The 24,308-nt window shown below is 53.0% G+C and overlaps 1 protein-coding gene across 3 annotated transcripts; it reads right to left on the reverse strand.

The window, feature by feature from the left end:
• Positions 1-345: 345 nt before the first annotated feature.
• WIPI1 (WD repeat domain, phosphoinositide interacting 1) lies at positions 346-22,545 on the reverse strand. Of its 3 annotated transcripts, none has more exons than XM_075719751.1 (13): positions 22,475-22,545; positions 20,889-20,971; positions 18,713-18,882; positions 15,192-15,288; positions 11,293-11,390; positions 10,168-10,260; positions 9,777-9,847; positions 8,746-8,853; positions 8,067-8,231; positions 7,774-7,881; positions 6,412-6,533; positions 5,558-5,658; positions 346-981 (listed from the first exon to the last, which is right to left on the reverse strand). In XM_075719751.1, the coding sequence occupies exons 1-13, from the start codon at positions 22,543-22,545 to the stop codon at positions 934-936; spliced, it is 1,335 nt and encodes a 444-aa protein (XP_075575866.1). In that variant the 3' UTR covers positions 346-933. The 3 variants fall into 3 exon arrangements, 1 of the variants encoding a protein (XP_075575866.1); XR_012831537.1 differs by lacking the exons at positions 20,889-20,971; positions 22,475-22,545 and adding exons at positions 3,331-3,731; positions 18,208-18,355 and having other exon boundaries at positions 943-981; positions 18,713-18,748; XR_012831536.1 differs by lacking the exons at positions 20,889-20,971; positions 22,475-22,545 and adding an exon at positions 3,331-3,731 and having other exon boundaries at positions 943-981; positions 18,713-18,839.
• Between the last annotated feature and the right edge of the window lie 1,763 nt (positions 22,546-24,308).

The following is a 24,308-nucleotide window of genomic DNA, read 5'->3' on the forward strand; positions in this document are numbered from 1 at the left end:
CCCTGCCCCGAGGTCTCCCGGCAGATCGGGGCTCCGGGCAGAGGAGCTGCTCCGGCCGATCCCAGTGCAACGCCGGGAGGGTGGGTGGTGCGAAACAGCTCCGATGGGGCATTTCTGGGCAGATGCAAAAGCCTGGGGAGCCGCAAAGGCAAAATCGAAGGTGCAACTGAAACTTAGAAACCACCGGGATTTCTCAGCAGCTGAGTGAGGGTTTTCTGAAACAATTTTGGACTCCGATTTACGCAGCCAGATCTTTCTTTGGCCAAGCCGTGAGAGGATTTGCGTGACCTTGGCCAGGTGGGTCGGGTGAAAGCAGCTGTCCTTGCAGCAGCCCCCCCAGACCCCACCCTTCCACTCATCCACTCATAAAACTTAATCAAGACTGACATCTTTAGGGCCCCACAAAGAACAGCAGGAGCACGGGCAGCGAGCTGCCAGGGACAAACTGTGACTTTATTCTGTCTTTAAACATAGCAAATGGCATCTTCTCTAATATCACTGCAAAAATACTTTGCCTGGGTAAAATAGTATGTATATACTGTACAAAGACATAAGTTTAATATATCTTCCTATAAGTACATTTATACACAAAAACCAGCATAAATTAGAAAAGGGACAAACGGGTATATAAAATTCTGGTTACATACAAATCGGATTAAATTAGCATTTACATTGTGGTTCTAACATATAGTTTGTTAAATATAGCGATGTGCATACAGTACATTGACACCCCACCCAGACACACATTCAAACAAGGGGCTAGTGGGGCCAGGTATTCACTTAAACATACCGTAGGAAAAAGCAGTGGCCCACCTTGGATTTTTTTTTTTTTTTCTTCCTCGTCTTGGGGATTCACAAATCTGTTCTTCGAAATTCCTGGCTTTTCCAAAGCACTTCCCAGCAGCTGTCCTAAGCACGGATGTTTGCTTCTCATCATGACCTCTTCGTTTTGCCCGGCTGACCTCCACGGCACAAGATTATCTACCAAAATCAAAACAGAATGGCCTTACTTTTCCCAGCAACAGGGTGTGTTTCAAGTTGGTTTTACGCACATGGGAGGAGAAGGGGGAGGGATGTCCTGCAGTGTTTTACTTTCCATTCAAAGGCAGATTCGTGAGCGGTTTATTTATTTAGTCTCCCCCTCCCCAAATTTACGGTCCTGGGAACAGGAACCATCTGGCTGGGTGATAAGTGTGTCTTGCTGGCATTGGGCTGAGCACAGCCACGCTTGCAGGCGTTCGGTTACTGGGGGTGAGGTCCGTTTGCCTGGCTAAGTCCTCCTAAAAAGTTCAGCTCCTGGCACGGCGGGAGGGCAAGGGTGCGTGCCGTGCATCTCCGTGTCTCTCCAGGGTCTCCAGACGGAGCCCAGAGCTAAATACCTACGTTCTCAACTGGATTAGGTGAGGGGAAGCTTGGCCTAAGTATCTGCAAAACCTTTTGAGTGAAAGAGTGAAGCAGGCGCATAAGAAGAACAGGCAGCAGTGGGGGTCCTGAGCCACTTCACGTCAGCTCCTCACGCCACGGGACGAGGCTGGAGACCCTGGGCTAAGATGTGCACCCACTTCTGGACGAGGCTCGGGCAGAGCTGCGGGGCTGCTGCAGCACCCGAGGCGGGTGCCTCTACGGCCACGAGCCACGGCACAGGTCTCCCTTTATCAGCTCCAGCCCTGCCAGGCTCGAGCTGCATCTCCCAGCGGGACGGATGCGATCCCCACAGCCCCAGCTGCAGGAGGGGCTGTACCAGCTCCTCCTCCCGGGATCTGTCTCTCCATGGGCTTCGGGACCCTCGCTTGCCCAGTTTTGAGGCACAAGCATTGGGCACTGGATCGCACGTTTCCCTCAGATAATGTAGTGATAAGCTGGGCTCAATCCTGCAAGCTCCAGCTGCCCAAAATGCCTGTCTGAGCTACTGAGGCAGGAGCTGCCGTGAGGAAGAAGAGGCCAGTCAGGTTCTGCCAAACTTGCTCATCCCCTGTGAAACACAATCATTAGGAGACCTCCACAGCAAAATCTATTGCCTTGCCTCTGCTCACAGCCAACTGTTAAAAAAAAAAAAAAAAAAAATCACTTAAAATCATTAGTGTCGCATATCCACGCAACAGAATGAGTGAAACACCGTCCAGCACACAGCGAGGAGGAACTTGGGCGAATATCGGTCTCACGGAACCGAAGATGCATCTGCAACCTGGCTGCTTGTATGAAGATCCATGGATTGGGGCAGCGGGGATGTGTGCGGACCCCACGCTGGGGCACTGATTTCTCCCCCCCTGCAGCCAGCAGCGCTGCCAGGGTGAGGACGTCGTGCTGTCGAGGGCGGCCGGGGTGCCCGGGCTGCCGGAGCTCGTGCTCCTGCCTGTCCTGCCAGGGAGCTGGCAGGAGTGGGGGCTGCAGCGAGGAGCCGGCTGCTGCTCGCTGCCGGGGGGGGAGTTTTTATTCCGCCCTGCGCACCCCGTAACGAACGCTGCAGGCAGGAGCCACGGGCACGCATGGGCGGCAGCGTCCTTTGGCAGCACAGGCAGGCTGCCCAAGCAGTTTCGGAGGTAGCCCGAAATCGATGTGAGAGGTGTTTTTTAAGACTGTATCAGTGAGGGGAAGCTGGCTTTGAAGAGCTGACTGCTGTACGCAGCCTAGCCTGACTTAATGAAATGGCTCTCCCGATAAAGCCTTCACATCAGCTCTGGTCCTGAAGCTGAAAAGCTTCAGCATGCAGCTAAATGCAGGATGGATCATGTATGCCTGGAAAAGCACCGAGCGATCTGCTGGAAGAAATCACCTTTCCTACTAATCTCAGAAGTTTTAAGAGAGATCCCCCGGTGTGCATTCCCTGGGCCCACATAGGCCACCTTGCTTGCTGAATCCTGTAGAATTTCTTTTGTCAAAGCTCACAGCACTACCCAAAAACTGTTCTGACCATGTCTTGGTGGGGAGAGCCACTACGGCAGCTGCCGAAAGCGGAGCTGGCCGAGCAGTGCCCTGCCTGGCCCGAAGCACACACAGACAGCTCCCGACACCACTGGAAACCTCACTGACACTGATAAACCCACAGCTCGGGCAGGTAACCAGAAAACAGCCGTAATCGCCGCAACCATCTGCAGCCAGAGCTGGGTTTGCTCTTCCCATCCCGCAAAGCCGCCTGACCACGCAGAGCAAGGGCAACGCAGCCTCCTCCCCGCACGTCTCCAGCACGGCACCTTCACCCCAGCTGAGGCTTTAGCCTGCCGTCCATCTCAGTAACGCCCGAGTCCTTTCTCCGTAAGATCAACAGCGGACCCGAAAGCGCTTAATCCACCCCATCACTGCAAGCAAGAGACGTAATTGAACTTGTTTAACCTCTTGCCGCGGGATCCTTCAGCAGTCCTGGCACCATCAGTAGCAACGTCCACATTCGCTCTCGTTGAGGCCACTTTCTATGAGCCCTCCTTGGGCTTCTCATCTCTTCTCTGATCTGTCCCTCCTTCTGTTTAATGAAGAGGCAGTTTTTGACAATCAGCAACAGGTTTTACGGTAGACTGAAGCTGCTTTTCCTCGCTTTTAACAGCTGAGCCTCTGAAGTCTTGCTTGAGGTCGGGGAAGGCAAGATGATTCAAAATGGAGAGAAACTGCTGGGTCTGAGCACTGCTGTTTCTCCAAAAGTATGTCCAAGTTCAAAGCCATACTCGTGGCGTGGGCTGTGGGTGAATATTCCATTTTGTCACAAGTTTTGAGGTTTTTAAATGTCTTTTTGTTGCACACTGGAAAACAAACAAAACCCTTCCCATGTTTCCGCAAAGCAGAATACTGTCAAAACATTTTTGTTGGATAAGGTCAGGTTTTCTCTCCCTCCTTCTCCGCACAGAAGTGACCGATGCCTGAAACCCCCCTTGAACGTGTCATTGAGACCGAGCATCTCAGTGCTGAGAAAACAGCGAAGTTCAGTGAAATTCAGAGCATCAAAACATCCCGACCAACTCTCCTTATGCACTCACGCAGCGGGAGCCAGCACCGCGCTAGCTGGTAGACCAGATGCAAAACACATTACCGTCAGCAACAGCGGGGCAAAACCAAAGTCCTAGCTGCAGAGACTTCAGCTGGAAGCTCCAACTGCTAAGCCACCGTATCAAGGAGTATTTCTGGAAAGCGCCTTAACTCCCACACCACCTCCTCCCTAACATTACGCGTGTTAAGTTGCTCTGTCAGGTTAACTACGGCACAGGATTTTGACAGATCAAAGTTCATTTAATAAAGCACCTGCTGTTATACAGCAGGGGTTCGGGGCTGCTTTTATACGGCAGAGTCCCAGCGGGAAGGCTCTTTCAGGACCAGCGTGATTCCTGCTTGCTGGCATTTCCTTGTCCCCAAACCATGTATTCAAGAGCAGGTTCATCAGAAGGAAGCAAAGGATTTCTCGCTGGCCCTGCTCCTCCTTCCAGCTGCCTGGGCCACCAGTTTCTCCGTGGCCACGCGACTTTGACCAGAGGAGGGACATGTTAAATATCCTTCTTGGGTAATGGAGTAGGACAACTAGAAAACTCTTGTTCTCAGTTTGCAGCAGGTTATGTTACAGCTAACAAAAGAGAATCAACTTGAGTTGGATTTAAGCAGTGTTGTTTCAAAGGGAGTCATGAGCTAGTCGCCTTTTATCTAAATAAAACTTTGCATCAGTGAATAGGAAAGTGCCTCACAGAGGTCAGCCTCAGCATATGGAATAAATCCTGGTATCCCAATAAAGTTTTTACTTCCTCCTTTTCAGGCAAAACTCCAACAGCAGGATACGTAAAAACGGAGCAAGGGATTGAAAAGTCTGCCAAGTCTACAACTGGAAATCTGTTACAATATTCTGCCGTATTAACGCATTACTATTACGAAGACACCGCTGATTACACCGAGATCATAGCACGGTACCAACATCTGCCCACTGAGGGGTTAGATACTTAACATAATAAATGCGTGTGTAACAGGAAAAGGAGCCGGAGAGACACTGCCAGGCTTAAGTTAGGTTTTAAAAAGCCAGTATCTTCTTCCCACGGTAACTGAGAAAGTGCCATATAAAAATCATAAGACGGTTTAAAACTCTGTTACGCCTTTCATCTTTGTACTTGGAAAAGGAGTTTGCTTTTCAGTTAGCTTGGAAATGAAGAGACTGGTGAGGTTCAGGTATGTCCCGGTTGCATTCCATAAACGAATACAACTGACTGTAAATGCACCAGGGAGTATTAAGTTTTTATTTCTAAATGATGGCATTGTTCAAATTAAAGCTACTCCTGGTAGTATCAGAAATCTGCGCAAGGCACAAAGGTCAGATCTGGATCTGAACGTCATTCTGCGTCTGCACTTCATTCAACTAGTTTGTTCAGATCCGTCTCTGATTATTAGGTTTGATCACCTTTGCCCCATCCCTAGCTGCCATTTAGCGGGGGGTGTACTTTTCCTGGCACTGTCCCTATAACTTAATGAGTTATTTTAGGCTTCACAGTTTGCTGGGACAAGGTGGGGGCAACGGTATCTCTTCTGCAAGAGGTTAATACTTTCTTCTTAGCATGAGGGCTGAATTGCAGTTTTAGGGGTCCCGAATGCTCACAGGAGGAAACTCATTCTCGTCATCAAGACACACTGGTCCAGTTGCAAACTCATGCTCTGGGATAACCTCTCCTCGCAGGGCACCACCGTCCTCCGAATAACCTGTCCAAGTAGAAATACAAAATGTTCCAGATAAATGGATGGAAGGAGGCTGGAAACAAACAGTGGAGACACTATTTTATCACCTTTCTAGCACAGAGCTGCTTTCTCTGGCTGTTTGGCAGAGCTCTGGGGGACTGCGGAGGAGACAGGCATCTCCGTTGGCACTACAGATGAGGGAATGGACTACATAGCTAGTTCCTGCGGCAGAAGCTTTCCTGCTCCCACCATGAATGTAAGCACCAATTTCGGAATAAGATCCACACCTATATGTGGACCTTTAGACTCGGGAATATAATAGTCAGCCAGTCTTCTCCTGCAACAATTCAGTGCTAGCTTCGTTAGGGCAAGGTGTAACAGATTCGGGAGAATCCGTAGCGATTTTGCCACAAAAATAGTGAGATCTGACTTCTACACCCACAGTTTCAACTCCTGGAAACCAGCCTGGCAGCAGCTGCTGTCTGACAAACCGTGAAGCTCGGATGTGGTTACTGCTCTGCTGGTGAGCCCGTTTGTGGTACAGCTCTGCACAAGGAGGAGAAGCGCTGGGAAGGGGGCCCGGGAAGCAGAGCAGAAAACGCCTGGCCTGGTTTTGGGGCAGGGAATGAACCAAGTGAGCTCCAGAGAGTCCTGCTGCCCCAGTCTGCTTTGCGCACACGTGGTGTTTCGTTGAACCCTTGGAAAGTGGGAGACTTTCCCCTTTGCCCCAGGTAGCTTTCTTGCTTCTGCCTGAGGAAGGACAGATGCGATGCTTACCTGGCATGGTCGAGGTTGAAGGCACTGTACTTTGTCTGGCTACAGTTGCTGCATAAGATTGAGGTAATGGAGGCCGAAGGTCGTTTTCTTTGTTCTCCTCCGTCTTTCCTGAGCCAAGCAGACTAATTGTACAGGAGCAAGAGAAGGGAGACGAGTTAGTTTTGATCCCAAGCATTTCCTCCCCCAGCACCGGCTAAGACAAGCTCGTGCATCCACATCTCCTTGAAGCCCATCACCCATCCGCATCACTGCGTACAGGCTCTGCCCGCAGCCCTAGCAGCGCTGCAGACGAGGAGAGCATTGTGCTCTACAAGCAAAGTGGGGGGGAAGCAGAAGATAGGGAAAGCACTACTTCGGCTAGAGGACAATGCTGGCATGAGAATAGAAGGGAACAGATTGACCACAAAAGCTTTAGGTTACAAAGGCAAACAGTGTTTCTAATCACAGAGGGGGCTCCAAAGGGCTTCCAACAGGAGCGGACTAGATGGGAAAAGCAGCGCTGGCTAGTTTAGGACGGAGTTTGAGCAGAGATATAGTATGATGGTATGATGTAACGTAACTCATGACCCAAGGGCCCTTTTCAGTCCTCTGATGCTAAGAGGAACCCACATACAAAGCTGGCCCGCCAGCTCCGGACGGCCACTTTGGGATGGGAGCAGGCGGGCGTCAGCGGTGTCTGAAGGCGGCGGGGCGGCCGGAGCACGCTGGACAGCGCAGCTTTGAAGTGCCGTTGTTTTGTGGCTTTTCAAAAAACTGCTGGCATTTTCCTGGCTGTCAGCCACCTCCCGGCTTAGAGCACATGTTACATCGCACCCCACCCCAAAGGCTTCACATCTGGAGCCAAGCAGATGTGCGTGTGGGGTTACGTGCTTAATCAAATTCGCCTACAAACCGAACAGCAGCACGGAACACTCTGCTTTGGCACCGCATGCCTGCAGGCGTGCATCCGTGCGGGTTTTTGTTTACGGAAGCTCCCAGCGTCGCTCCACACCGTCCTACCCCCAAAGTCAGCTCTCCAGCACCCACTCACTCCTGGGGAAGGTGCTCTGCTCTCCTGCCACCGTGGTGGTCAGCGCTTGCTGCTGGAGGCACCTCCTAAGGCACAGCCTGCCCATCTCTGCTGTCTAAGCCGAGATGTCCCACAACTGCTTAGGGATCTGAGATGTTTCTTCTGCAAGAAGCCCCACGTTCCTGCCTCCTGACCTGGTTCCCACCCACGTCTGTTGGATCAGGCAGCTAAAATCACAAAGTCAGTTCTAACGTTCTTGCTCCTACAGCTCCATTTTGTGCTTTCAGGTGAAATTTCCCTTAATTTTTTAAAAGATCAGCCTCTGTATCAGGTGCATCTGGAGGTATAGTTACCTGTGTTTCTTAATTAAGACACACTCTCCTCCATCTTGCGGGTCCAAGTTATAGATATAGAGATGTCCATCTGACGTAGTCACCAACAGACGAGGCAGCTTCTGAATCCTAACGAGGAAAGTATCATGAGTCCAAACGCATCTGCGCTTGCAGCCAGATATGGCACGCACCCGCGCTGCGTGCTCTGCAGGCGTGGGTGCGAGATAAGGGGCCGCGGTGGTGGTGTTCTGCAGAGATAGCCGTGTCTGCTCACAGGCTGGCGTGGCAGAGGGGATGCAGATGTCGATACCTACGTGGAGAGGGCGCAGATGTTCCTTTGTCCGGAGACGTTCAGGCGGACAGTGGCAAAGGCTCGATCCTGGTTCATCATGCCTGATACCTGAGCAGGGAGGTAGTTGGTAGCAGCCTGGAACATCTTTCCCATGTAACCGCTCCAGGTTGGAGGCTCTTCTGGCCGGCTGAGGGGGTCACAAAGCAGCATTAGTGGGGCTACCGCACTCAGCGTGACGAAACAGGTCAGGAACAGACAAAACGATCATGAAATTAACTCTCCCCTTAATTGGTTTAGTGGTGGACTTGGTAGTGTTAGGTTAATGGTTGGACTGGATAATCGTAAAGGGCTTTTCCAACCTAAACAATATCATGATTCTATGATTGCTGATACGCGAAGGCTTTCTTTGGAGCACCTGCACACGTCGTGCACCAGCCTAGCCGGGTACACGGGAAGGAGGCAGGGGACAGTGGCAGCTAATAAACCCAGAGCAGGCCTGGCAAGGCTGACAGCAGGGATGCAGTTTGTAGCTTTTCCAAGGAGCGAGTCCCTCAGGACACAAAGCCGAAGAGACAGTCTGCAGCTGGTATTGCTCACGGAGAGTACGCGGTGAGGAAATGGAGGCCAGCTGTATAAAGGCAGACCTTTGAAGCAGAGACACCCCCGGGGCAGGGCAGCTTAACCCAGGCTAACCCCGTCACCTGTCAGTGAGATGCTCCAGTTTAAAGATGTGCACGGTCTCCGTGTTGCTGGAAGCACAGAGGAACTGGGAATCCATGCTGAACACCAGAGAGCTGATGTTCACATACCTAGGGCCAAGCAAAGGCAGGACCGGTCACTTCATGGCATACCATTCAAGGGGAACTGCTCAGTTTTGCTCACAGGGGATGGGGAGGAAGGAGACCCACACACAGCGAGGAGCACCCCGCCTGGCTGCTGCCGAGCCTGCGGGCTGCCTGCCGAGCGTTTCCCTAATCCCTTCGCTCAGCAGAGCTGGGGGTAGCCTCAAGGTAGTGACAAACAGCCAGAGAGGTGGAAATGCCCTTGCTCACAGAACTGTCCGTGGAGTGAATATCTGTGCCGGCCTCGCTACAGCAGCTAAAGCTTCTGGTACTGCAAAGGCCAGGGAGGATATCCAAAGCACTGGGTAGCCGGACACATGCGGCATCTCCTCCTGCACAGGCTCAGGAGGGCCAGGGTGTCTCAGTCATGGCAGTTTTTGTCCTTGCAGAAGTGGGTGTAAAATCACAGGCAAGTCAGGGATGGGGAAGAGGGAGAAGTCAGGAAAAGATCTACTGAAAACATTTGAGGGAGCCTGCAGAAGGGCAGCAACAGCCCATCCCCGCCATCGAGACTTGGGCTCTGGGCAAATGACTTGGTAGCTTCCAAACACCTACTTTGAGAGGACAAGAGTTGGGCCGATAACTTTGGGGACTTCATTATTTCAAGGAAGAAACAAGAAAGGACAGAGTAAATGGACAGAATCTACCTCTGTTCTCTGCAATCGCCCTGTTCTGTGACACACTGAATTGAATCACTAAACTTGCCGGAGGCAGCTGGGCGCAGCATGGCTGTCCGGCACAATGGCATTTCTATCTGATACGCTCGCTCTTGTTTTCTTTCTGCAAAAGATGCCAAAGCCACCAGGATCTGACGTTGCTCTGTCCCTGTGTTTACATTTCTGCTCCGGGAACCCTCTGTGTAGTTGTCAGCGACAGAAGAATGAACTGACCTTTTCATCCCTCGACGGAATTCATAGAGCTTTTGCCCACCAGGAATGGAAAATACACGAATAACTGTGCCCTGCAAAAAATGCAAACGGAAAGATCACACAGGAGCAGGGCAGAGCGCGAGCCCTTTCTCTGACACACCCAGGAAACTCAGGACGTGCAAAGGCCACTCCTGTCTATCAGCTGGGGTGAATCTGAACCTGATACACTGGCCTCTTACAAGTCGGAGTCCTTTTAGTGCCCCTCCTCTGTTGGCTGTGTTTAAGAGTGGGCAGCTCAGACAGAGGTCCTGCTCTCCATGCCCCAGGCAGCCCAGCTGGCTGGGACCCCCCTGCCAGCTGCAGGCAGAGAGCACGGGCAGCAGGGAGGGTGCTGCCAGCGGCGCTCACTCACTTTTTCGGAAGCGCTTGCCAGCTTCGAGCCGGTGGAGTTGAAGGCGAGAGCGGCCAGAGGTCCGTCATGGGCAGGAATCCTGCAGGCTGTTTTCTGTAGGGCAGAAGGTAACGTGAGTGCTGAGACACGTTGCTCCTCAGACTGCGTTAAGGGCAGGGCATTCCCTGCCTCGCACCCTATCCAGGCCTGCCGATACGGAGTCACGGGATCGTATCGCACTTAGGGTATTCCTTCAACATCCTCAGCATTTCTTAGCTATGCCCTGCTTTGAGCTCACTCCCCACCTACTATGGCCACCGTGATTACAGAAAGCTCATTTCAGGGGCAGAGGTCCTCAGCTCCGCACCTCTCCAGGACGTGGGATCACGACTGCGCCGCCTCTGAAGCCTGGCATTTCTTTGTGCAGAGGCAGAGCTGGCCTCGCTGCAATTTGCTTGGCTGTACAGCAAATCCTGCTGCAGTGACACCACCGTGATGCCTGCAGGGAGCCCAGGCCCCCGCTGGTACCTCTCACAGCAGCAGCATGTTTTCCCCTTGTGCTCTGCTCCTCCCCTGCTGCAGATCCTTAGCTCCCGCTGCACGTACAGAGCGACAGCCTTATGTAATCCAAAGCCCTGGCATAAACAGCGGATAATCATGACCCTGCTTCCAGCCAGGGACAGGTTTCCTGAGGGGGGCTTTGGACACCTCATTCTCTCCGTGACTTCAGGTCCGGCATCCCTTCCAGCCCGTGGCGTGGCAAAGCAGCTGCTACAGGTCCTGTGCTGCACCTGGAGCAGCTCCAACTCTCCCTGAGCCACCCTGGTCACATCAATCCCATGGGATATGCTGCTGAAGCCCCTGTAGGAACCCCTGGGTCAGCCTGGCATTGGCCCTCGGGTAATGGGTCACATTTCCCTTAATATCCCACCCTGGGAGGTGGAAGTCCCTATCTCAAGGGGCCGACTGCTTCGCACGGCATCCAAGCAAGGGGGATGGGGAACGTGCCTGCCCCGGGCAATTCCCTTGCAGTCTAGCTCGGAGGATTGTATTTATTCATCCTTCCCAAAGGCCCTGTTGGCTTTGCTGTGGTTCTGTTTGTTTTCAGTCCCTGTCGGTATCCAAACAGGCGAGCTTTGCACTTACCAAAGTATTTCCGTCGTAAAGCGCGATCTCTCCGCTGGTCGCACTGCCGGGATAAGCCAAGTAGGAGTTGGCGTGGTTGATTGAGAGAGCGCACAGACCTGGCAAGAAGGACGCGGCTGAGGTTGTTTGCTGGTGGAGGACGGAAAACAGAAACGTGGCCACGGACACCGCAGGGGGTTCAGGCTCTGTCTCATTTTGGGGCAGTGTCCGGCACCGGGCGCACGCCGGCTGCACGCTGGCAACACCTCGGCCGTGGGGAGACCTGCCGTTACGGGACAGCACGGCTCCCTTCTCCCGGCCACCGTCCTCCCCCAAACCCTGCTCAGAAGGAGCCCAAGTCCTGCTTTTGGGCACACTCTTGGCTTCTCCCCCTTAATTGTCTCCTTTGAGAAGGCAAGAATAGGTGCACGAAACACAGCGAGGGACATCTCGGTCTCAGGGCTAACAGGACTCCTGTCCAGGCACATCTGGGCACCTCCAGATGTGCGCAGGGTGTAGGTGCCAGCTCAGCAGCTCGGATGAGCAGCGCAGCGCGGACGCAGCCCCGGTGTGAAGCCTGGCACATGAAGGCTGGCACGGCCAGGCAGCGGCTGTGGGGCTGGGCTGTGCTGTTTTCCTTTTTCTCTGAACGGAAAAGGGAAGTGGAGAAAGACAAAGAAAATGCCACAGTTGTGCAGGGAGTTTCCGGCTGACGAGGAACTTGAAGCTAGCTAAATTTTAACCACAGGGGGAATTCTTCCGCGTAATAGCCATCTGGTTTTATGCCAACGTGACCATAAAGGTTCCCAGACACCCCTTTCAAAGTGAGCAGGAATTACAGGATGAGACAGGGATGGATGGATGTGAGTGTGGGTACATCCATCTGCCCGTCCCCCAGGTGACCTCGGAAAAGAGCATTTCTTCCTGCCTCGCATTTCTGCCACTGGCTGAGGACTCATCCCAGTGAATCCTGTCACAGAAACGGGTCTCACTTGCTTCCTGCACCACGTCCGCGTGCTCACAGTCCTCCCAAATTCGACTCAAGGCTTCGGCACGACCAGAGCTTCCTGGCCCCCACTGGGGGATCCCACTTAGTCCCACGTGCAGAGGAAGCTGCGGGGTTAAAGGCTGCTGGGGATGCTGCCGTACTCCCCAAACCGGACGCCCGCATGCGTGCACGTATACGCACAGACACGCACACACATGCCGTGCAACCCGTCGTGTCAGGACGCGGCCCTGGCCCAGGCCCAGCAGCAGGGAAGGATCAGCTGAGGCTCTCGTTTTAGGTCATTGTTTATAACTAAACAAAGAGACCGCAGCGGAGCCAGGAGCTGCAGGATCAGCCAGGGGCCCCAGGGATCCACTCCCTATCAATCAGAGGCATTTACATCATGCCAGGGACGGCGCGCACCGGGAAGAAGAGGCGCAGCAGCAGCAAAGCGCAGGCACTTAAAAGGCACCCAAAGAGGGAGGGATAGGAGGAAGGCACCGGTAACGCAGAGACTTCGCTCGTGGTGAGCAAGGGTGTCTTTTCAGAATGGTCTTCCCCCAGCCCAGGCAGCACGGGGGGATCAGCGCAGCCCTTTCTTGAAGTGGAGGATCTAGAGAAGGCTCAAGCTAAACAAAGCAAGCTCTGAGCGGCTGGGGTGAGTCACCAGCTCCCTCTGCTCCGCGCCTGGCCGGGAGAGGCAGACGGGAAACCAGGCCAGGGGAAAACACAGATGCGAGTGTACTGGGCTGACCTCAGGGATGCACAAAGAACAAGGATCACAAGGGACACGGGCAGCCTTTGAAGATGCTCCTCTGCTCTCGGCAGCCCCGCAGCCCTGACTGAGGGTCGGTGCACGCAGTGGCAGGCTCAGGAGGGAGGAGGCAGGCTGGTACTGCTCAGGATGGCACCTCTGGGAATGCCACATGGCAGGTGGCTTCCTTGAGCAGCATGGAAAAAAGCCACCGTGTCCAAGAAGCCTGGCCTTGCCCCCAGGCCAGCAGGTCCAGGCACATCTGGGGCTTGGGGGGGGGAGCCATGTGAGGTGGTTTCCAAAGCCGCAGTCATCCCCAAGATGTGCCCTCGTGGCACGCGTATCACCACAAGCACTGTGATCTCCTCGGTGCAAATCCTGCCCCTGATGTGAGCCACGTGAAAAACAACATGCTTGAGCACACATCAAAAACAACAGGCTCAGCCACCGTCAGCATTTTCTTCTCCTGCGTGGAGGAGGCTGGACTGGGAGCCAGGTCCTGGCCAGGAATGGCCAGAGATCTCACTGCGACTGGCCGGTGGGTGTGCAGCAAATTCTGGACCTCACTGTGCTGGTGGTACCGTGCCCAGGGCTCATGCTTTGCCGGGGGTGGCACGCTTGCCGTGTGCTCCTACACCCCCCCGGCACAGATCCCCGCTCCAAAAAGGGTTGTCCAAAGAGCAGTGAGGCTAGACTGCCTCGGCCTCCTGGACACGCCGTCCTCGGGGTCAGGATTGGGACCAAAGCAGATGGGCCGGGGACAAAGGGAGCACGCATGGCACAGCGCTTGTCACTCGGCTCATTTCAGTGACAGCTGCTGCAGTAAAAGGGTTTGAAAAAATTAAGCCTGTATGAAATGGTTGGACTGGATGATCTTAAAGGTCTTTTCCAACCTAAACGATTCTATGATTCTAAATCCTGTGATCTGCAGCAGCCTAGTCCTGGCCCGGCGGGCACTGATTGCTGTTGCCCCACTGCAGAACAGCTTCAGGCCTGGGTATCCCTGCCCTTCCTGCCGCTGCTGGGCTTTCTCGGGAAGGTTTTAAACTTTAATTATGTTTGCAGTATTTAGTATGTTTAATCCACATAGAGAGGCCATCTGTTGAGACCTGAAGTAGGTCAGGGGAGCCGCCAGAAGAGCGTCCCTTGAAAGCCCAGAAGCCAGGCATGAGCACATCAGCAACTTCCCCGTCAACCACCCATGAAACGACGCTGCAGCCTGTGACCGACCGGGATATCACAGCAACGCATGGCAGCGCTGCCGCAGGCGCTTGGCCAAGTTTCCCTATCCGCGGCTAAAAATAGCTCCTCTCCCATGAGCAGGAAAGCCGGATTCACCCTATGCTGCACAGAGAGGATCTGTTCTGCAGCCACCTGCCCTGCCCCTTGGGTTTGCCGTGTATATGGAATAATATTGGTGGCAGCCCGGGCTCCTGGGAACTCCCTGGCAGGGAATTAGCGCTGTGCCTGGCTGTGTTTTCTGCCCGGGGTGATCGTCACAGCGCTAATCACTTTGGGAGCTGACCCCAAGCCCATAAATAATCACAGGAGCTTTCTACCTTAGTGGAGCTGTGCATGTCCACGGCCGAGAGAGAACCTGGGTTAACCACAGGTCTGCAGGGAGTGCCGAGCTCTGCAGCACAGCGTGACGCTGCAGAGCTGACTCACGCCGGCAGTGTGGGGATGCAGGGCTCCTTTGTCCGGAGAGCAAAAACGCCGCGGGACTCTGACGCAGGGCACGGTGAAGGAAGGGCAGGGAGCCCCGGAGGGAGAATTTCAAGTCATCTTATATGTGGAGGGAAGCTTGCGGTCCTGGCCTGCCTTACAGCTTTCCACTTGCGAATGAGAATAAAGGCGCAGTGCGGGAAGCTGTGAGCTGCACGGACATCCTGCGCAAGGACAGGAAGGGACTGAACCTGGGAGGTGAAGTCAAACCACGCTGACCATTTCTGCTCTCCTTTGATGCATTTGCTCAGGTCAGAGCAGGGTTTTGCTCAGGACCGAGCAGGGTTGCTCCTCTCCCAAGCCCAACTGACTGCCTCCAAGCATTTCTAGCTCCCCCATGCTGATGAAGATACACAAACCACAGGCTGGTTTAAATTCTAACATGAGTATTGTGGCTCTACAAAGCTCCTGCAGAGCTGTTCTCTCCCTTTCACACAGTTTTTCCGTGCCTACCTGTTGTATTTGGAGGCGTATCCAGGATAGTCTTCAAAAGCTTCATGTCCTTAATGTTATGGATGTAAATTGACTCCTCCAGGCAAACAACCAGCCTCTGCAAGGACACAAGGGACGTGCACAGAACCTCACCACCATGGGCACGGTGCCTCTGTCTGCTGCTCCCACATTTCACACACCCAAATCTTCACTGTTAGAAAAACTCAACAGGAATTTCTCACGCACAGAAACGTAACAGAAGCATGATCTCTTCTGCTTCTCCATCCCCGCTCACTGGACAACCTTTGATTTTGTATGACTCTGCTTTTAAGAGTTGCCTGCATCTGGTCTTGCTTTAGAAAGCAGCTAAAACATCATGACTACTTCTCTGCTACTCTAAGAGCTGATCTTCCACGTCCCCAGGGACAGGAAGGCACATCAGGGTTATACTCTAGCCATGGGGCCTCGATTGCCACCCTTTCCTACCCCAACTTTTCTTTGCAGTTCTTTTCATAGCAAATTACTTTTTGATCATAAAGGCCAGGCAGCAGAGAGGCTGCCAATCCTGCTTGTCAGTATGCCTACAGACGGGACTACGCACCCCTTGCCCTGATGTTTTTCTGATTTGGGAGTGAACATTTAGGTGATGGGCCTCCCGCTGCTGCTAAACCTAATGCATCTGTTCAGCAAATTAATGTTTCTTTTCCCATTTGGCACCTGCAGGCAAGACTCTGCTTTATGTGCCCTGCAGAACTGCGTAAAAACTGGGCTGGGAAACATTTGTTCAGGGACGGTCACACTGACACCATCTTGGCAGATGTGTAGGGTATTTCCAAGTTAATGTGCTTGAACCTCTTCTGCTGAACTCGTCAGGAACACCTACCCAGCCAGCCAAGAGGCAGCCGCTACGAGAGGAGCTGCCAAGCGATGGGGAGGAAAGGCAGAAAGCAAAAAGGAAGCCTAACACTGTAACCTTAGCACTGGGCCACCACCTCTGTGACCACTCAGCTTTGTGTTTCAGCTTGGTCCAGATCTCTACATGTTACCGTGGAGGCATTTTGCACAGAGGCTTTTTTTGGGACCAGGCTTTGGATCTGGCTGAAGGGTTGTGCTTTCTAAGTCCAGCGAGCGCACAGCTCCACCTACGTTAGTGCCAAGTGTCCAGAAGTGCTGAAAACCTCCCAATAAAAATGTAAGGCCAGACTCCATCCAGGCTCCTGAATTTGGAGCACCCGAATCCATGTACAGGAAGCCTCCACCTCTTTAGAAATGAGGCCACTTATTTAGCATCTAAATGTGGAGCTTAGTCACTAACTTGAAACACCCACATTAGAAAATCTTTGCCTTGCTCCACCATTGCTCTCGGATCAAACTCTTTCCCACTTCTATTCCTGCTAACCACAGCATCTGGGGCTGTGTCAGAGCCATTTTGCATTTCCAGGAAGACTTTGCCTTTTCTACAATAACAGCCATCAACTTGCTAGCGGAGACCGTCAGAGTAATATTTATACAGCTGATTTCGGCAAAGCCACCGTGTGCTTTCCCAGAACTGCAAAACGCACTGCTATTGATGTACAGGTGAAGGGAGGTTTCCAGATGATGGCAAAGCAACAGCCAGAGCTGCAGCAAGAGATGCTGGCACTGACAGGGACAAAATCCAGGAAAGTGACGGGGGTGGGAGGTAAACAGGCAAAGGAAGCCTGGACAAGCTCACCACGAGATGGAGAGGGCTGGTTCTCTGCCTCCTGCCCTCCACGCAGCCCTGCAGCCCACGCTAACGTCAGTGCAAACCCTGCCGAGATGAGGAACGGGTTTTATCTTCACTGTGCACACAGACGGCGCCTCAGAAAAGGTGCCTGGTGTTGTGATGGCTACACAGGGTTCAAGGCACTGCGTCTTATATGAAATGTTACTGCTCACCAGTGGTTTTCTTTAGTACTTCAGTTTGACACAAATCAGGTTAGATAACTGAGTTGTGTGTTGAGGACTTAAATGTGCTGGGTATGGACACAGCCAGGGAGGTTGCAGGAGAGCTTCTCACCAGTCCCACAGCACGGCCTTATTCCCCACTTTGAAACAAATCGCAATCTACCTTAACACACTTGACAGTTATAATGGAGCCGGGAACAAAGAATTCCCATGAATCAACAGCAGCCAAGGGACGAGGACTTTTTCACAGAGAGATCAAACTGAAACATGCACCATCTGTTTGAGACCTGTTCCCATTTTATTTGCCACCATTTTCCTCTGCTAACGCCTTGTATGGGATTTGGCTTTCTATGGACTTTTAACAAGGTATATTTTTCATACAGAAGCCCAGGCAAAAGGCTCAAATGTCACAGCACATGCAGAGCCAGCTTAATCTTGAATGTAGATTGAAACAGTGATTTCTCTTCTATCTACCCAAGTATCTGTAGCATCTTCAAATCTCTCCAGGTTTATCCGGATGAGCTCAGCCTGGGATTTGAACCCAAGCTCATAAAGCAGCCAAGGAACACGGATGCAAAGCTGGGCCTATGCATCATCTTCAGGCAATCTCCAGAGCAGCACATGGGGAAAAGCCTGAACTTATTTTATTCTCACACTAATCTAGAACTGCTAAGCAGAACCTCCCGGTTTATTTTTATACATATACACCTATCTGCAATTCAAAGGAAGTCCTTATTTTGCCAGCTCCGTTGTAAGTGCAAGTGAAAAAAACCAATTTAGGACAGATTTAATTCTAGTACAGGAACTTCTGGTCAAACACAGCTTTACTGGAAACTCAACCCAGAGTTTTCTTATGGGATAGCCTTGCTGCAGGACTCAGTGTTGCTAACTGAGGAGAGGCTGATTATATACAATTACAAAGACTGCTTATTTCTTCCTTGTAAAATGTCTTCTGCTTCTTATGGCATATACTTGGAAAATAATTATGGACAGAAAGAAAAGGTGACTTAAAATCATCCAAAAGGGCTCAGGGCTGCAGGAGGCTGTGTCAGTTCAGAGAATAACACTCTAAAAGCCTTCTTCTAAGTGGCCCAAATGTTTTCTATACCTTTAAAACAAGGCTGCTAGCAGTACTTGAGAAGCAGCCTTTCGCCTCATCCATGGAGTTCAAGTTACTCCTGGGTTTTGTTACCAACTTTGAAGGTCTCAATTGCAACCAAGATGGCAGAGGTGGGCCTGAAGTCAGGATGTGGACTCTAAGGGAGGGAGGAAGATGAAAAGGTGTTTTTTTGGCAGAGCTGCATGCTGAATAGGCAAGAAGGCAAACAACAAAGTCTTTGTTAGTCTTCTGCCACGAAAACAAGGAGTTAGCTTCATTTTACTGAAGCAAACAGTTGCGGCAGATGATATCCACAGCCATCCTGCTCCTCCGTCAGATGTCACCGAGCCCGAAGTGGAGCTGACAGAAGAGGACAGGTACCTACCTCTCCAGTGCCACTTCAGTCTCTGTGCAAACCTACCCAGGCTGCCAGCGGTGTCCCAGCTGGAAAGTCAACACCAGCGAAGAGCCAGAGTGGGACAACTCTGGCTAACCCCTTTCCCCAGCCTCTTACCTGACGATTCAGCCGGATGGACAGTATGTTACTGGAATAGCTATAGTTGCAGATCTCTGTCCCTTTCTTGAAGTGGTAGACATTCATTTGCTGTGGCTTGGCATGACTGACCACAACCACAAGGCTGCTGGAGAACAGACGCTCCACGATGTAAACATCTGGGATTTCATCTGGGCACAGAAGGAAAGCAAGACAGAGTCTTTAGTTTGGCTTATGGTTGGTTTGTTTGCAGCGGCCAGTGAGACTCAACTCAGGAGGGAAGGTATTCAACATCTGCTTTTCTTAAAAACTTCTCATACCTGGCACAAAGCATTTACGTCAGAGCAGGAAGGGATTAATGAACCTTATTCTGCCTTCCCCTGAAGGCAGAATTTAAGCCAGCCCACTTTGACAGTGCTGTTGTGCCTCTCCTGGGCAGGGCCCTCCAGCTGAAGCTAATCCTTAGGAAGGGGATATAAAAAGGAGGAGCTCAGCCAGCTTGGTCAGGGACTTTCCTGGAGGGAAGGAGCTAGCTAGGGCTTACTGAGGTAAGAAACAGGCTGTGTGCAACCCATTGTTTGTTCTGCATAGTGACTGATTTCTTCCCAGCCTCCTTAGGGAAGGCTGACATGTTTAAGCCTTCCCTGTCACCGGGGTCATGGTCTCTAGAGAGCTCTAGCATGGCTGTGGTGAACAGTGGTGTGGTATGTCTTGCAGAGACCATGTTGGGTGTGACTCCTATTGTGTTGAGAGGGTACTGTTACAATGGTCCTGGACCTGTACCTTGATCATCAGGGACCATGACTCTTGGTGTCCTGAATGTGCTCAGTGCTTGGGCTGTCCTGCATTGGAGGTGTGGGGATGGCTCGTCTCAGCCCATCACTTTTGAGTGTGTCACCAGCAGGTTCAGAGAAGGCCACAAAAATGATCTGAGGGCTGGAGCACCTCTCCTGTGAGGACAGGCTGAGAGAGTTGGGGTTGTTCAGCCTGGAGAAGAGAAGGCTGCGGGGAGACCATACTGCAGCCTTTCGGTACTTAAAGGGAGCCTACAGGAAGGATGGGGACAATCTTTCTAGCAAGGCCTGTTGTGACAGGACAAGGAGTAATGGTTTTAGACTAAAGGAGGGTAGATTTAGACTGGACATAAGGAAGAAATTTTTTACAATGAGGTTGGTGAGGCACTGGCACAGGCTGCCCAGAGAGTTGTGGAGGCCCCATCCCTGGAAACATTCAAGGCCAGGTTGGATGGGGCTCTGAGCAACCTGGAGTGGTAAAAGCTGTCCCTGCTCACTGCAGGGGGTTGGGCTAGATGACCTCTGAAGGTCCCTTCCAACCCAAAGCATTCTATCATTCTATGATCTGTTTCTCTCTGGCCCTTGGTCTGACTTGGGGAGCAATCCAAACTCCTAAATAATTTTAAATTAAGTCTGTGGCTTGCTGCTGTATAGCAGCTGACTTACCCTGTGGGGTAAAGAGGAAAGGAGCCTGGACTCTGCAGATGATGCAGCTATGTCTGGTTGCTGAGGCTCCCTCTATAGCCAGTGGAGAGAGACTAGTATCTCCCAGCTGTGAGGCACATCTTTGGTGCATCTCAGCTGAAATACTTCTGGCCACGGCCTGAACCAGACCAGAGTACACGCTCTATGAAGCCTGACTTGTTTTGGGCTGTTAAGTGCACTGCATGCTGCTCTGAGCACAGCTAATAGCTGAAAGCCTGCTGTGAATGACCTTCTTACATGGGAAACCTGTTAAAAACATCTTGCTTGTAAATACCACACTGGCCTAAAAGCCTGTGAGTTACCCAGCATCCGTGATGGGATTCTGCAGGCTCCTGTCCATGTACCTGAAATGTGCTAGTGGTAAACTACCTCTGAATGCTGGTTTGCAGGACAAACTGCCGCTGTCAGACTGACAGCAGTGACAGAGAAGCTGGACTCTAAACTTGTGGGGCTCCTTCAACTTTGTTAAAGTACTGCTGACTGTTCAGAAGCTTCTCCAAGGCTGTAGCTCACTGTAAAGGCTGGGGTGCACAGGGCAATAACCAGAACTGTTCCTCCTCTGATACGGGTACAGCAGAAATGAATGCTGTATGCGCAGTGGCAGTGAGCAGCATCACCCCCTCAAGGCAGGCTGAAGTGCAGTAATACAGGTAAAGTCTGTCAGCCAATATTCCATCGCAGCAAAACAGGGGACTTACTGCTTTCGTGGACCTGGTCCAGTTGCTCCACAGAACTTAAGGAGAAAAGCCTGTATCCAGTTGTGGTTCCAATTGCCAGGGAGCTGCAAAGACAAGACAAAAGCTTGCTAGTTTAGACCTTGTGGCCTCCAGGTGATGACAAGAATCCCTGCCTGTTGGGGAAGTGGGTAGTTCCTGGTACAGTGATCCGTGAAGGCACAACTTCAGTTTCCACTCTCAACCTAAAGTGTATAAGGTAACAAGCCCAAGAATCCTGCTTTCCAGCTGATGCTATTGCAGCCTACAGAAGGCAGCTCACAGTATCCCTGAGACAGCAAACTATCATCCATTCACATGGTCCTGCGGCTGCTGGAGGCACAAACAGGCATATCTCTACCTGGGAGGCTGCAGATGGGACCTTTGGGACACAAAAGGGAGCTGTTTCCTAAGCAAGGAGCTGATCCATCTACACTGACTCGCGAGGGCTGTGGAAGCTTTGCTCTCACCGCTAATGGCAGCGGGCGCAGGCACGTAGCACAAGGCGCAGTCATGCCAAGCGCTGGCTCTGCTCAGTTCCAGATATAGTAAGCAGCAACATCTAGGTCTTAAATCAGCAGCCAGCCCAGAATACCAACGCACAGCGTTCATGCTGGTGGTCAGGAGGTTCACGCCAGCAGTGCATGGCCACCCATCAAAGCACTCTTTGTTTAGACAGGGTAAACGCAAAGCAGCGTGGCAAAGGTAATGCTATTATTTCCAGGTGCAAGACTGGTATCCATGATTCTTATCTTGTACCCCACGATCTGGGCTGATCTTGGCTCTGGGCTACAATTGCCAGATGCTGCGTGCAGCTCGCTGCTTCAGGATGTTTGTTGTCCCACTTGGAAATGGCTCTTAAATCATCGGCTTTGAAGCAGGGAAACCACAGGTTAGCAACGGTGTAAGGGTGAGAGGCTCCAAGGAAACCCTCTGTTGTCTTGAGGCGGTGGGGGGGGGGTACTTTAGCACAGGCTGCTCACCAGGAGCCTGCGCGGGGCTCTCGGCACGGAGCCCTGGGCAACTTTGCCACCTACAAAGTGGTCCCAGAACAGGCCAGCCAGACATTGGCATGGAGGGGCTGTCAGCAGACAAAGCCCCGAGAGAAAAATCACTTCTCTGGCCATCCCAAAGTGCTTCCCAAACTGCTGGGGAGGTAAAAAAAAAAAAAGGGGGGGATTGCTCTGAATTGGCTGCCTCCCTTGGATTCCCAGAGACCTAACTGGGGGCATTTGAGGATTTCTGCGGAGAGCCAGGTGCCCCCAAAGAGGGGCAGGGCCTCGCGGGCCGGGGGATCCCGCAGGGCCAGCCCCGTTCGGGCCGTGGGGAGAGGCGCCTCGCCCAGAGCCCCAGGGAGCCGGGGCGGGGGGGTCCCACGGGGGTCGCCCCTGCAGGGCCAGCCCCACGGCGGGGGCTGTGGGGCCAGCCCCGCTCCGAGCTGCCGTGCCCCGTGGGGGGCTGTGGGACCAGCCCCGCTCCGGGCCGTGCGGCCAGGCCGGGCCAGCCCCGCCCGGCCGCCGCCGCCGCCGCGCTGCCGTCGCCCCCCGCCCCGCGGCTCCCGCCCCGCTTACGTGCAGTCCTGGTTGTAGGAGAAGCAGCTGAGCGCCGCGGCCCCCCCCGGAGCCTCGGCCGCGGCCTCCATGGAGCGGGCGCGGCGGCTCGGCCCGCTCCGGCCCCCGCGGCGGCGGCACCTCCCCCGCGCCGGCCCGGCCCGCTCCGCGGCGCTGGCGGCGGCCAGGGGCGGTGCCGCCTCCCATTGGCCCGCGCCCCGCCGGAGGGCCCGCCCAAGCCGCCGATGGACTCTCGGCTCGACCTATCCGCCGGGGGCGGGCGGGACGGCCCCGCCTCCGGGGTTAGGGGAGCGGGCTGCTATTGGCTGGCGGCCGGGAACAGCTGTGCGTGGCCACGTGGTGATGTTGTGGTTGCATCAGACGAGCCCGGGCAGCTGTCGGGGGGGGAGCACATCTGGGGGCTGAGGGCTGGCAGCACATCTGGGGGCTGAGGGCTGGCAGCACATCTGGGGGGCTCAGGGCTGGCAGCAGCGCCTTGAGCGGCCTTTGGGGGCGGGGGGCCCGTCCTGCCGGGGCGGCGGGGGGCAGCAAGGGGCGGCTGCCGGGGGGGCCGGGCCTGGCGTGAGGGAAGCGCTGGGCGAGGGCCTGGGGCGTGGAAGGGCCCGGGGATGCAGGGAGAACTGGGGGTGGCACCGCTGTCCCGCTGACCGGCAAACCAGGCCAGTCCTCTCTGCCTCCTTGGCTAAATCGCGCTTCGCAGGGTCTCGTTTGTCCTTCTTGGCAAAATTTAGGCTCTAAACTTAGTGCATTTGTGCGCAGAGCAGCTCCGTTCGTGTGATTAATGCCGCTGCGTACCTTGTGGGGTCAAATCTACCGAGGAGGGGGGGGAAATACAAAGAAAACCAAACCCTAGAGCCAGTCGCTAAATGACAAATGTTCCAGAAGTCGGTACAATGACATTAACAGTGCACAGAAACGCAGGGGCAGAGCCTGCAAACCCCCTAATTAGATGAGTAATCCTCATGTGAGTGCTGAAGTCATTGGCCCTAGATCACTTGATGTGCACCACAGGGCTTTTGGAAAAAGAGCCACATGCAATACCATCTAAATGAGGCAGATTCCATGTGGACACATATATCTGCCTAGATTAATCTCCCTTTGCAGCATGTGGGCCTTTGAGCATCCGTAATATTCCCCTGTTACAGGGTTTCAAACCTGCAACTGTGAAGATGATTGATTTTGGGGAGGAAGTACGAAAACACGCAGCTTCAAAACAGCATTAGCTTGGAGTGAGGCTGATGGCAGATCATCCCTAGGACACAGAGCACATGAGCGACACTGGAAAGGCAGCAGGGGAGTAATTTTAAATTCATCATGTTTTGGGGGAAAACATGTTCTATTCATAGGGGCCTAGTGGGAAGCTCTAACAAAACCCAAAAATGAAACAGAAAAGCTGTTTTTGAATGTCCTGAGACTGCCCCTGCGGATCAGCATAGCTTGATTTTGAAACAGGGATGTCGGATGGAAAATGGGGTTGCAGAGCAGGAAGAAGTTTAAAAACAAAACAAAGAACCCCAACAAACAAAAACAGGGAGTCAGTGCCTTGTATTTCAAAAAACAGTTCCTGAGCAACTGCTACAGCTGGATATTTGCTGCTTGGGTAATCACCATGAGCTGGTTTTAAAATGAAGCACTGATAAAGCAGAGCCGCAGAAGCATCTGAGACTTGGGCAACACAATTATTTTTGTAGCTTGACTGATGCAACCATGTCGGTCAATCTTCCTTTCAGCTAGCTGCCTACAATGGCTATTTAATTAGCAGAGGTGGGAGAAACAAACCCTTCTTGTCCTCTGCTACGGTGTGAAAACCTTTGGTGGTTGCTGGAGCGGGTGT

The sequence above is a fragment of the Pelecanus crispus genome, chromosome 12 (assembly GCF_030463565.1).
Source record: "Pelecanus crispus isolate bPelCri1 chromosome 12, bPelCri1.pri, whole genome shotgun sequence".
NCBI lineage: Eukaryota > Metazoa > Chordata > Aves > Pelecaniformes > Pelecanidae > Pelecanus > Pelecanus crispus.